The following is a 12,866-nucleotide window of genomic DNA, read 5'->3' as shown; positions in this document are numbered from 1 at the left end:
TCTCTATCCCTCTCTATCCCTCCCTCCTCTCTCTCTCTCTCTCTCTCTCCAACCTGTTCTAGATTTTTTTCCCCTTAATTTCAATCTGAAAGTAATAAATTGTGTTTTGGCCGAAGAATCTCTTCCCTAACCTTTTTTTTTTCCTAAATTTCAATTTGAAAGTAACAAATTGTGTTTTAGCGGAGAATCTCTCCTCTAACCTTTTCGGAATTTTTTTTTTCTATATGTAAGTAATAAATTGTGTTTTGGCCCAAGAAGTGATCGAAAAGTATCTGAAGTGGAACTTTGCTTCATTTTTGATAAGTCGGGTGATATAATGTAATTTTTTAAAAGTCACGAAACACTCTACTACTGAACCCAAAACCCAAAAGTTGAAGGCAAACTGTATTTTACTTTCTTTTTATTTCACTTTTTTCTCCCCCCCGTTTTGCTAAAGCATGTGCAACAGCAGTGCCGACCATGCTGACCTTATCATCCCAGCTCCAAAATATTTAAGCTTCAGATCACAACATATAAAACGAACTAAACAACTAGAGCAAATAGAGAACCCAAACAACTAGAGCAATTAGAGAACCCACCAAAGATGTAGTCAACATAAGCCCATAAGAGCCAAGTTCAAATGAAAGAGCATAGTTCTAGTAAATGATCTCGAAGCTCTGTTTATACGAACTTGAAAATGTTTAGAAACTACATCAAAGAGGGGCTTGGAACCATGGGACAATCACCTAGTGAAGATTAGACCCTCCAGTAGGATCCAACACCATCACCACTTCGGTATAATCGCATCGCCACTTCAACTATCTACATCAACTCTCTATAATCAAACTGCCACTTCGGTACTCTAACTACTTGCCGTTACATTCTATTCTCAAAAGAAAGTGCCACTCGCTTTGCATCAAATCAGCTTCTTCTGATACATCCTTCTATATACCTTGGCACCCTCAAATTCAGCATGGATTTCTCTCTCCGTCCTGATACCCATCGGGTTCTTTCTCAACCACCCATCACCGTCAATTGAAACGTCTGGATCTACAGAATCGATATGTTGAAGCACATCGAGCTTCTCATCGAACTGGTTTCTCATGTCGACAGCCACTTCAAAAACATCCGATTGCACAAATACCTGCACATACAAGTAATCTCAGCATGAAATGTACACAACCACTACCCAAATTTATATGTTTTGTACTCTTGCTAAAATATATTTCACCATATATATATTTACGAGATACTGACAGCATTCATGGAAATCCATTGAACAAAATCACCACTAACCACAAATAGAAAAGAATCCATTCAACAAATTCAATTCCGAAGAAAAAGATTGATTCCTAGAAGAAAAATTATGGAGAGAAAATCTGAATGCATAATCACTTGGAAGATAAAATACAAAGGAATCGAGAGTACTGGCAGCTTAATGAGACAAGTACTATCTTCAGTTTTACACTGCAGCCTTTCAGTTGACTTATTGAAGTTTAATCAACCTCCGTCATATGTATGAAATTTTTTTATCAAAAGAAGTGCAGCCATTGGTAGCAAACTCCATGGCTCTGATTGACGATATTGATGCCGAGGGATCCTCAACAAGTGCTTGTTGACGCTTCTCCAGCAGTGACTGAGGCTGTTGCACCCTATCCTCTGTCTGGGCACTGTAAGTTATCTATTGTGGTCGGGCTCCTATGTACACAGGCAATCGGCCGACTTTTTTTTCTTAACGAAAGTTTGGTCTATCTTTGTCACTGGACCTTATCTTAACAAATGAGATCCTAAAATGAGGATGGACAGTGAGACTGGAATCTGTAACCAAGTAACGCACTGTCAACACAGGAAAGACCGTGCGAAGGGGTGGGGTGGGAGCAAATAGTAAATCGAATCTTGGGGCTAAAAACAGATATTTTATCAGAAAACAAAATTTTGAATATAAATTGAATACGAGGCCAAACAAAGGGCAGGAACAAACCTTTCCTCCAGGCGCTAGACTACACAGTATGGAGTCTACTAATGGTTTTTGCACAACCCTTCTCTTGTGATGCCTTTTCTTGAAATGAGGATCCGGGCACTGCAAAGTATTTGTAGCAGTGACTCAATCATAATACGGAATGATGTGGAAAAGAAACAGAAAGTCGATGAAAAGGATAGTTCCATCAAGATTCCTAAATTTAGAGTGTACTCACAAGGATTGAAACCATAGCCAAGGGACCCGGGTAGCTAGAAATCAGATTGTTGAAAGAAACTGAGGCATTTGCAAATAGGAAATGTCTGTCAGAATTGGATGAGGAAACTATTAGATAGACAACAGAATAGCACTTTTCAGTTTTCGATAGATGAAGTCCATTTACAAACCCTACATGTTATCAAGTTGAAGCTCTTTCACCCAACAATTTGCACGTTTGACCAGCTGCATGAGTACATCAAACAAAATTAGAATAGAACTTTCTATACCTTTATACTGAATGAAAGAGAAAAGTCTTAGAAAACCTATCATGAAGATATAACAATAATGACATATTTAATCTAAACCTAATCATTGACGAGTGTACAAGAAGAAACCCAAGAAGATCATTCCCATACCTTCTGTCGTATCTCCAGTCCCAAATAATTTCCCAATTCACACTTTGCTTTAGCGAGCCATATGAGAAATCTGCCGCTGCCTGGAGAAGTTACCAACATTAAAACAGATCGTCAGATTTCTAAAATAATTATAAGCCACCTAACAAAAAAAGCAATGACTAGAATTCCATGCGAAAACCTTCCGACATAGTTGACAGAAAACTGAATACAGTGATCTCCAATATATGGAGATCATTTGCGGATTGAAGCTAAAACAGGCCTATTCAATCTCTGTTATGGTTTCAGAAGTATCAATTGCAAAATCATCTTTGGAGATTAAAAGGCACCAAGAAGATGAAGGTAAGACCAAAATTGAAACCCAAACTGTTGTGTTAGTTTAGGACTGGTCTTATATATTGGTTGAATAGTTAACTACTAAAATCTCCAAGTGAAATCTAGCCTGTGCTCCTTATGTTACATCCTAAAATAAGATTGTCTGCCCAAGCATATAACAACTTGACATTGGAGCCGCCGAGCTCGGCATTGGGAATGTGATTGAGTTCTTGAGTTTATCGCAATGTACTATCGAAAAAAAGAGTTGAACACATGTGACCAAGCTCTTACAAACAAAATATTATATCAAAGAGAACAGTCTTAGGCCATCTAATTATACCAGCCAAGAGTAGATACATAGCAACTTCAGAAAGATAATGACAATAGCAGGTTTGTGATGCAAATGTTCCCAAGCTGATGAAGCTGGATTATCCATGCTACAAGCAACAAAAGTTATTGGGTCGATAGGAAGCATTTAATCAGTAATCCTAGGAGGCCCACTCCGATTTTCACAGAGAGGAGCCACCACGTAAGGCATTAGACCCGACAAATTGAATGCTACTAGAAGTAACTTTTTGTCTAATATTTTAATAACAAATCCTCCAGAATTCAACAATAGAAAGAAATTTGCTGATTGCACAACTCAATTAACTCAACATGAACTCAACTTAGCACGAACACCCATCCTGCCCTGCAAGAAGCAACTGCAAATGATACCCTTTACATTTCCTTTTCATTTGACATTTCCATTTCCATTTTCCCCTCACATGATCATACAATAAATCAAAGAGGTGCAAGTAAGATAAATTTTCGAGGGAATTTACCGCTTCCAATGTCCACCATTAGTGGCAAAGCTGGGTCCTTGAAAACACTTTCCCACTGAGGTGCTTCCACCGGCATCTGTCGCGGTTCCGAGCAACCCAAAAAAGGAAAAGGAACATCAGTTTGAGCAAAAAAAAGTACTTCCGCACATCATCGTCGAAACCTTAAAAATTCAGTTCATGACATCAAACATACGGAGAAGGACAAACTGAGAGGGTTGACATGCTGCCTAATCCTGGCATGACCCAAGTCCTGCATGCAGCAGCCAATTGGAACAGCAATCAGCCAGCCTGAAATTCTTCCGACTGTTCCAACATACCCAGCCGGAGAGATCAATTTCGAGGTTTTGGGAATTACCTCGGCGGTCCTGTGGGGAAGATTGAGCTCTGCATACTCCAAGGCCACGAGGTCGGGGCTTCTCAGCTGCTGATTCCGCGGCTGCTGCTGCTCCGCCCCCCCTTCCTCCTCCTCATCCTCCTCTAGAGCGAAGCCACTTTCGCGGAGACGACTGCAGGCGGTGGAGAGCGTCGCGGGGGAAGGCAGAGAAGGAGGAGGAAGAGGAGGACGAGGACAAGGAAATAGGGATGACTTGAGAGAAGAAAGAAGAGAAGAATGCTTTGACTTCGAGGCGGCAAAGTAACAGTTGAAGGAAGTGGGGAAGGGCCGCAGAGCTACCATCTTCCTCTTCTTCTTCGTGCTATGCTCTCCTCTCCCCCTCAGTCCCCACCCAGACAGACCCAGCAATGTTCTTCAAACGAGGCTCTTCACTTCTAATGATCGTCAAGACATACTCTTATTCCATTACTTAACTAAACATATTTTAATAATAAAATTTTAACTTTAACTCAATATACTTATTAATTATTTGTCATTTTACATAATTAAAATCAAAGTTACTTTTTAATTCTGAAACCAAACGTACCATAATATATTCATTCTACTGTCTTGTATTCGCATTTTTTCACGGTTTTATTTTATAAATTCATATTTGATTACTGTTGAGACTCAGAAAATTAAGTTAAAGTCACGAGCAATCTACGTGAGGGTTATTGATGACGAATCCCTGATCTATGAGCCACGAACAAATTACGAACAACTGCACAAAGAGAGATCCGGAGTGGTGTCTCATTCCCATCCTCGATGCTCAAGTGCAAGATGTCGATTAGCCTTAAATATAGATATGTAGCAAGTATCTATAGAGAGTTTAGAGATGAGTCCACTAACACTTTGATCCTCCAATTTTTCAATTGCCAGCACTATATGAATTTTCAAAATCAAGAATTTAGCCTCTAAATTTTCAAAAAACATAACAAAATGGTCCTTTTATGGACCAAAATGTTGGCAAAAAATGGCTAAAATGACCATTTTGTTATGGTTTTTGAAAATTTAGGGACCAAATTGTCAATTTTGAATATTCATGTAGTGAAGTGCCGGCAATTGAAAAATTGTAGGATCAAAGTGTTAGTGAACTCGTTTAGAGATAGATTATGCTGCCACCTTTAGGAGATATATTCAATATTTACTTGAATCTAAGGTGTGCATGGATATCGGTATACCCGAAATCGGTTAGAATCTACCAATTATGGTAGGATCCGGATAACTCCAATTGAAAATATGGTAGAGTCCGTATAGTAATTTAAGGAATCGGTAAAAATAGATTATGATTCCAGCATCATGGTACCCACTGAACTGATATCCGGAAACTATACTTTTCTGAAAAAAATAAATTATTTTATATTTACATTATTCTCTATGTGTGATGTAATAACTACAGAATACTAAAGAGAACTTATTTGCTTTGTCTACTAAGAAGAGCTACATCATTCTTTTTTTGCTAAATAGTTACATAATCTTTTAGTTGCGTATTTACTTTGTCTATTACATAATCCTAATGAGAGCTACATAATCCTTTAGTTCTGTGGATATGTGTGATATGATTAGTCTATGTTGACATTTATTTGTTTTGCATGATTGTGAATGAGATCTTTTTTTATTTTAATTATTTATTTCATTTATTATGCCTGAACAGAAAAAAAAAATTATAGACGGGTACCTGGAACCTTTAGTATATTTCAGGTTCCGGGTAGATTCCGATTCTAGGTTTCAACATGGCAGGGTTCGATTTTAAAATATTAGAACATGTCTCCTACAGGGTAGGATCCGAGTATCATAAAAAAAAAAAAATACCCGGACCCGCACCCCCTACCTGAATCCACATCCCGATATAATAGGAAATATACCCCACAATTATCGGACTAATAAGTAATCAGATCAACACAGCTAACGGGCTTCACGTAATAGACCTAGGCCCGCGTAACACCTCAACATGGTGGGCCTTGTTGTGCTTCGCTGGGCTTTGTTCAATGTCGTTGGGCCTCATGGGCTTGATTAGGCTAAGGCTCGACATCCAGTTCCTAACATTGCCCCCTTTTCGGGCACATGCATCGCACGCGGTCGAGGAAGCCATTGCCATGCGTCGCCTAGTGATTCATGAAGTATACCTCACGAAAGGCACACTTTTTCGCATCTCATCGCCGTTGGATCGGATTTAATCCAACCGTCACTGGGGGATTAATCCACGTCTAATTCTCTCATGCAACCCTAGTCGTTAGATCAGAACCATTCGATGCAACCAAGGCCATTAGATCCAATGTCGTTTCACTTCACGGCGTGTTATAGGGTTGCAGCTGTCAAATAACGGCGACCCTTAATCTCCGAGTTGGGCAAGCCTGATTATCCTCTCCCCGAGGGTTACTGGCCCAAAAGCTATCGTGTCTAAAGGGCATTCACACACAAGATCTTGCCCCAGCTGCCCAAGAGAAGACGAGCGACCCTCATTCTGATGCACAACAAGAAACAACTGATGATCCTCCCCGCAACGCGGAGGTTGATGCTCAACCCTAGAGAGTGCCTTTTCTGTAGCTAAATTATAGGAGTAATGTAGGGGAGGAGGAACGTGTTTGGTGCAAACGCACCTAACCACTCCATGATTTGGTGATTTTGTGAAATAGAAGATCGATGAGCACAACTGTAATATATATATATATATATATATATGGCCGCAAAAGGTAGAAAGTTAATGCCCGCATTTTAATTTAAATAGAAGCATGCAAAAGTTTAGGGGAATGTCACATAATTAATTAATGGAATAAACATTAGTATATATGTGTGTGCGTGTGTGTGTACGCTTTCCAAAGACAATGTACTCACAATGTACACAAAATCGCTTGCAAATACTAAAACTTCTAATTGCTTAAAAATTCCGGGCCCGTGATGGCTCCATGTCGATCTTGATCCTCCCAGGCTTGGAATAGTTCATAGCTCGCGTAGCTAAAGAGGGGGCTTTTCTGATCATGTTCAATCGTTTTGCTACAATGAATCCTCAGACAGTGATGAGAATCGAGAAGTGACGGCCATGAACCCTCTGATTCCGTTCTAAATGTAACTATATAACTATAGACGACGTAAACGCAGGAGCCGACTTGCATTACATTTAAGTGGCAACGGCTATAGCTACAGTCAGCAATAGTTATGTTTCGGTTATATGGCAGCATCAGCATGATGAGAAGCAATCTAAAATAAGTACAATATCAGTTTAGTTCTGTAGGCATGTCATCCCGACCGATGCTACCTTTATTAATCCGCAATCATACCAGAAAACATGGGTAAGACAAAACTGTATGTTTGAGTCATATAATAACTTAACGAACTAAATAGCAGACGAACTACGGTTGATTAATTTTTTACACTTTTTCCCAATCGTTACTTTTTTACACATTCATTAATTTTTATAATTCAATAATACAATCATTATTTTTTATTTTTTATTTTTTTATCACCTTATTATTACAATTCAATTCAATATATATATTTCCAATCAACCCCTAACGAGGATAAGAGGAGGTTGGGGGAGTTCTGGGAGAGTTTGTGAACCAGTGAGGCTTTCCATTCGAAAGTAGCTTGTCATGTCGTCAAGAATCGTCGTGGTGCAGCCTCGCCCACACGTAACAGACGCAGATACTGCGGGCGAGAACAGGACAGGACCGCCATGTCTCTGGTCTTTCCCCTTTCCTCCAATTTCAATGCCGTTATCTGCTGCTCTGCCGCCGCCACCAGCAGCAGGCGCCGACGCCCTGCCGTCATTCTCCCGGTACTTTTCCCTCTCTCGCCGGTCCGCTTCTTCCCGCTAGTACTATTCCTTTCGACTGCATTTCTGTTGTGCGCTGGTGGGGCTAGCTCACAGTGACGGGGCTCGAACCCCTCCGCAATGCAGGGGTTGGGGAACAACACGGGCGATTATGCCAAGCTGCGGCTAACTCTGCAGGATAACTATGGCATCTCCACGGTGGTGGCTAACGTGTCCCGTATCGACTGGCTTCGCAATGCTGCCGGCTTGGTTGACCCAAATTACTGGCGCGGCACTCTCCGCCCGCGTCCTGTCCTTGACTGGTACTTACTCTCCCTGTCCCTCTGTTAAAGCTCTCGTCTCGATAATGGCTGATTTGTTGTCATAATTACGAGAATGGAGAAGGTACTTGAAGAGAGTGGAGAGGGCTGTTCAAGAGGCCAAGGAACTGGCACAAGGTGTGGTCTTTTGCAGATTATTCTCTACCTATATTGATTGCATGCATTTGATTTTGCTGTTGGGTTGGGGGATGATTACTCGGCGAAGCTTCATGGAATCAGTGGGTCCTTTCTTTGAGTTCTGATATTGATAGCATATGTGACACACAGTCTCGCAATTTCCAGAATTATGGGTCACTGGGAAAGTCATCCTTGATCTTTTTTTTTTTTTAAAATAGTATGATGGCTAAAGAAGTGAGAATTGGAATGCACTCGATCTTAGGCAACCAATGAAGGGTTGCTTTGCAAAGGGCAATCCTGAATGGCCAGATCAGCTTGTGGTATGATATGCAGACTCACTGAGCAGTAACTTAATCTAGTTTGGTCAGGCTCCAGAATAGTAATTAGTTCTTAGATTTGCCAAAAGGTTGGATTTTGCACCTATCTAGGTGGAGAGTTGACTTAACGATTCCGTGTAGAATACATGTTGATATCACCTAATATTCCAGCTTGAAAGTAGTTTTCGACAGAAATTTCTGTTCCGTCATTTTTCTTGTTGGCAATCAGTGATCGTTCACGAATTAGACATAGGCTATGCATCTTGAATGTTGTTTGAGGTTTTCTTCTCTTCTTTTTAAATGAAATCAGCGCCCTTTGATTTGAATTCTTAGTCTTCTACATAAAAGAAATTCTGCAGTGTGTGTGAAACTTCTGTCAAAAAGGAAGCACTTGATCATATATTGTTTCTTAAGATTCTGAATTTTTCTGAATCTTCTTGGTTTTCCATATAATTCATGCCAGACAACCCTCTTTTACTTCCGAAGAAATACAAAAATAACCAGTTTGTGGCATGGAATGTTATAGGTGGAACTTTTTCGTTGATCGGACATTCAGCAGGAGGATGGCTGGCACGTGTATATATGGAGGAATATGGGGCAACTGATGTATCGCTGTTATTGACACTTGGTACTCCTCACCAGTATGTTATCAATTTGATTTTATGAATCGCCTTTTATTTAGATATATAACATGTAATATATATATATATATATATATGCACATGCATTTGTATGTATTGATACCCTACTGTCCCCTTTATAGATGATTCTACTGTCACTATAATGGTTACTCTAGTTGTTGACTTGCTAGATTATTTTGAATCCTGTTTTAAGTTGCTATTTTCTTCCAGGCCACCGCCAAAAGGTGTCCCAGGGGTTATAGACCAGACACGGGGTCTCTTAAATTATGTTGAAAGGAATTGTGCAAAGGCTGTTTACACTCCCCAGCTGAAATACGTATGCATTGCTGGAAGGTAATTGACAGTCTCTTTGATTTTATGCTATTTCAGCATCTCGTTATTAAACATTCTTATAATGTACTGTTTCTATTTTATCAATCCATTGTAATGATAATTGCTGGTGCATAGTGTGTGATCATTGATTCTAGCTATAATGTACTGATAAAAAAATCAAAGAAGAGATCTTCATGCTACTGGCAGAAGAAAATTTAATCTTTGACAATGGTTTCTACTCATCTGCTGTGCAAGGAGCTGCCATAGTCAAAGAAAAATAGAATGGAGAAAGGGGGATCTGGAGTCCAGATAGTACTACATTTAAAAAACATGACTATCGCTATCTAAGATATGGAAAACTATATTTGCCATGAGTTGTGGGAAGTGGGGTTTAACATAATTTAGGTACAACAGCTTTTAAATATGGTTCTCAGTTCAGTCAAATGCTTTTTGTTTTATGGTTTGTAATGCTTGACCATTTTCTTCGCCTAAAGCAAGCTGATAAATTTTTTTAATGAGGTTATCCTACAGTGCTCTCTTTACAGTCACTTCTAGGAGATTGTGCACCAGAGATTGCACGAATGCAAATGACATCAGTTTAAGTTTTATAATATTTAGCATTGACGTAAAACATTCCGCTGGTTTTATTGCAACGATTCTCAAAATCCTTTTTAAGGAGTTCAGGTGGAAAGGAGAAGCTGTTGTTTTTGCTGAAAATCAGGCTGGCTCGAGTGAGTGAACAGAAACATATCTCCATGTCTTGATTTTTCAGTCTGTGTTCTTTGGAATGCATTGGCTGTCACATCAGTCCCATCAGTCCTTCATTGAGATTCTTGTGTTGAATCTATTTTCCAATGGGATGGTGCAGGACTTTGGTGAACTGAATTATCTCAATCTATCGACCAGAGAATTATTTTGTCACACAGTAGGTTAATTTCATCCGTTGTCTTCTAAGAGAAACTTCTAGATTTACGTGTGCATATGTAACAATAGCATCCTTATAAATTCCATTACTAGTCTTTCAATTCTCTCCCAATAATAGTGATCTCTGCTGCTGACAGCCTGATAATCGTATACTGCAGTTGACTGTTGGTGGTGATATATGGTTGACAAGGCATGAACTAAGCTAACCTTAAAGTCATGTGTCTTTACATGAATTCTGGATTGTGATTTTCTTTATCCACCATTCAGAGTCTAATGGTAACCAAAGATTTTTACGAAACATAGTCTGTTCTATATCCTCTAATTAGTTTGGTTATGACAGTTCCGGGTGTGTACTGCCATGTTATTAGTTATCCTTTCTTTATTAAATTTTGTTATACTCAACATCAGTAACTATGTCAGGGCACACATCAGCAGTCAAAATCAAAAGAAGGAGCCACTTGAAAAATATTTAGATTTGAAAATGTGTAGCCAATAGCTGGATCATTATCCAGGCGAGCATAGACTCCGAAATAGCATTATCCCCAGCAACTGAAGCTAGCTTTGTGACTTCACCGTATTGTGATGGTTCTTTTGTTCAATTGTGTTTCACTTGTTTACAGAAGACTCTTACATGAAACTGCATGCAGGTACATCCAAGGGGCTCGAATCTTTGGAGGCTCAAGTATGAATGTTATGTCCGCTGTACCAGTTGATGGGGATCAAATGATCTCTGAGGTTGCAATTGTGGATGATGCCAATAATTCGACGCCAAGTTCTCCCACTTGGCGTGCTCGCGTTGTTGGTCAAGGTTACAAGCAGGTGAAACTTCCTTATAACATCCGTTGTCGTAAGACCTTTGCTGCTCAGTGAAAATTTATTTTCTAATGTTGAAGTAAATGTATTACGGTTCTTTTGTTTTCTCCCTTTGGCTATTTCTGGGTCAGGTATGTGGGCAGGCAGATGTGTGGGGAGATGGAGTCGTACCCGAAGTTGCAGCTCATTTGGAGGGTGCCTTGAACCTCAGTTTTGAGGGCGTTTACCATTCACCAGTGGGATCCGATGATGTCTCGAGACCGTGGTATGGTTCTCCAGCAGTCTTAGAGCAATGGGTAACTCATCTCCTTGACTAATCAATTCATGTGCAGTGAGTAATTCTTGTTCATGTAATGATGAAACGAATTCAGGAGGAAAACAGACCAGAAATCAGCCTTCAGATTATAAAAATCGTCTCTCATTTCGTAATGATTTGTTGTTTGAAAGAGCTGAGTAAAGAAGAATTGGTCAGAAAGCATTTCCAACATCAGCAAATCCAAACATGTAATACGTGAACCTTTGGTACGCTTTGCTCTGGTGTTGATCTTAAGAATTATAACATTCGAACAAGTATGGCATATAGTCCGAAGGCGTGTAAGATAGACTAAAACTGCTCGTCAATTTTAGCCTATCGGAGTCAATGACTTGCGGTCAAAAAGGAGTGACCCCTTCGATCATCTGAAGACGCTGTGGGTTATCAAACTGCACAAAAGTTGAGTACTAAAGTTAACTCAGACTTCGCTGATGACAATGAGACCACTATCCCAATGGAAGTTACTGGGCCAATTTCTCCGAGTTGCTAAGCAAGCGAACATGACTTCCTAGGTATATGGAGGATCTATGGTGTTGGAGTGGAGCACACACTTAAATCAAGCCAAGTACTGATGCTCTTAACCTTATGAAAATTCATTAGGAAAAATAAAATATATATATATATATATATATATATATATTAGAGGTTTTAGAAAAAAAAACCTGTACAAACCCTCAAACCTCAAGCGTTAAAAAAAGAAAAAAAGGTAAAAAAAAATACTAAAATGGGCCCTTATGTATGGGATTATTCTCGCTAAGGCCATAGCGTTTACTTGTCTGTAAATGAGACCATCAAATTTTGGAAAAAAATTTCCTTTCAACCCTCTAAACTAATTGCAGCGGATCACTGGAAACTCTTAATCTTTTTTTTTTCCCCCGGCACAGTTATCCCTTCAACTATTTTTGGCGGAAAATGTTCGCTTTTCTACCACCTGGGGTGGTCGAAATAGGTGGCCGGCCCGGCGGCAATTCTCATTTTTCATTTTTCTTTAATTCATTTCTTATTGATTTTAGTTAATTTAATTTTTATATTGTTCTATTAAATTTACTAGAAGTATTAATGGGAGGGAGGAGATTTTCCTAATTTTATAGTTGAGGGGAAAAATGTTCTCAAAAATTTGTTCATGGGTAAAACTTCTCAAAACTAGGGGTGTAAACGAGTCGAGTCAAGCCTAAGCCTGGCAAGCTCAAGCTCAGCTCGTTTAGTAATCCGTGAGCTGAGACTCGGGCATAGGCCTAAACTTTCGAGCTCGGGCTC

The 12,866-nt window shown here is 39.5% G+C and overlaps 2 protein-coding genes across 5 annotated transcripts; one reads left to right on the top strand and one right to left on the bottom strand.

Moving 5' to 3' along the window:
- Positions 1–544: 544 nt before the first annotated feature.
- LOC116215275 (tRNA (guanine-N(7)-)-methyltransferase) lies at positions 545–4,477 on the bottom strand. Of its 3 annotated transcripts, XR_004158441.1 has the most exons (9): positions 4,063–4,477; positions 3,901–3,957; positions 3,708–3,783; positions 2,572–2,651; positions 2,349–2,398; positions 2,175–2,259; positions 1,961–2,059; positions 1,408–1,797; positions 991–1,123 (listed from the first exon to the last, which is right to left on the bottom strand). XR_004158441.1 is itself a non-coding variant. In XM_031550918.1 (8 exons), the coding sequence occupies exons 1-8, from the start codon at positions 4,381–4,383 to the stop codon at positions 896–898; spliced, it is 996 nt and encodes a 331-aa protein (XP_031406778.1). In that variant the 5' UTR covers positions 4,384–4,474; the 3' UTR covers positions 545–895. The 3 variants fall into 3 exon arrangements, 2 of the variants coding, with proteins under 2 accessions (XP_031406778.1, XP_031406779.1); XM_031550918.1 differs by lacking the exon at positions 1,408–1,797 and having other exon boundaries at positions 545–1,123; positions 4,063–4,474; XM_031550919.1 differs by lacking the exons at positions 1,408–1,797; positions 3,901–3,957 and having other exon boundaries at positions 545–1,123; positions 4,063–4,476.
- A 3,117-nt stretch (positions 4,478–7,594) lies between these two features.
- Positions 7,595–11,726, top strand: LOC116215732. Of its 2 annotated transcripts, none has more exons than XM_031551568.1 (7): positions 7,595–7,876; positions 7,979–8,154; positions 8,237–8,289; positions 9,133–9,247; positions 9,458–9,580; positions 11,131–11,302; positions 11,428–11,726. In XM_031551568.1, exons 1-7 carry the CDS (start codon positions 7,754–7,756, stop codon positions 11,611–11,613), a joined length of 948 nt encoding a protein of 315 aa, XP_031407428.1. In that variant the 5' UTR covers positions 7,595–7,753; the 3' UTR covers positions 11,614–11,726. The 2 variants fall into 2 exon arrangements, with proteins under 2 accessions (XP_031407428.1, XP_031407429.1); XM_031551569.1 differs by having other exon boundaries at positions 7,597–7,855.
- The last annotated feature ends 1,140 nt before the right edge of the window (positions 11,727–12,866 follow it).

The sequence above is a fragment of the Punica granatum genome, chromosome 7 (genome assembly GCF_007655135.1).
Source record: "Punica granatum isolate Tunisia-2019 chromosome 7, ASM765513v2, whole genome shotgun sequence".
NCBI lineage: Eukaryota > Viridiplantae > Streptophyta > Magnoliopsida > Myrtales > Lythraceae > Punica > Punica granatum.
The sequence above is the reverse complement of the archived record's forward strand: the minus strand, read 5'-3'. Positions and strand labels throughout refer to the sequence as shown.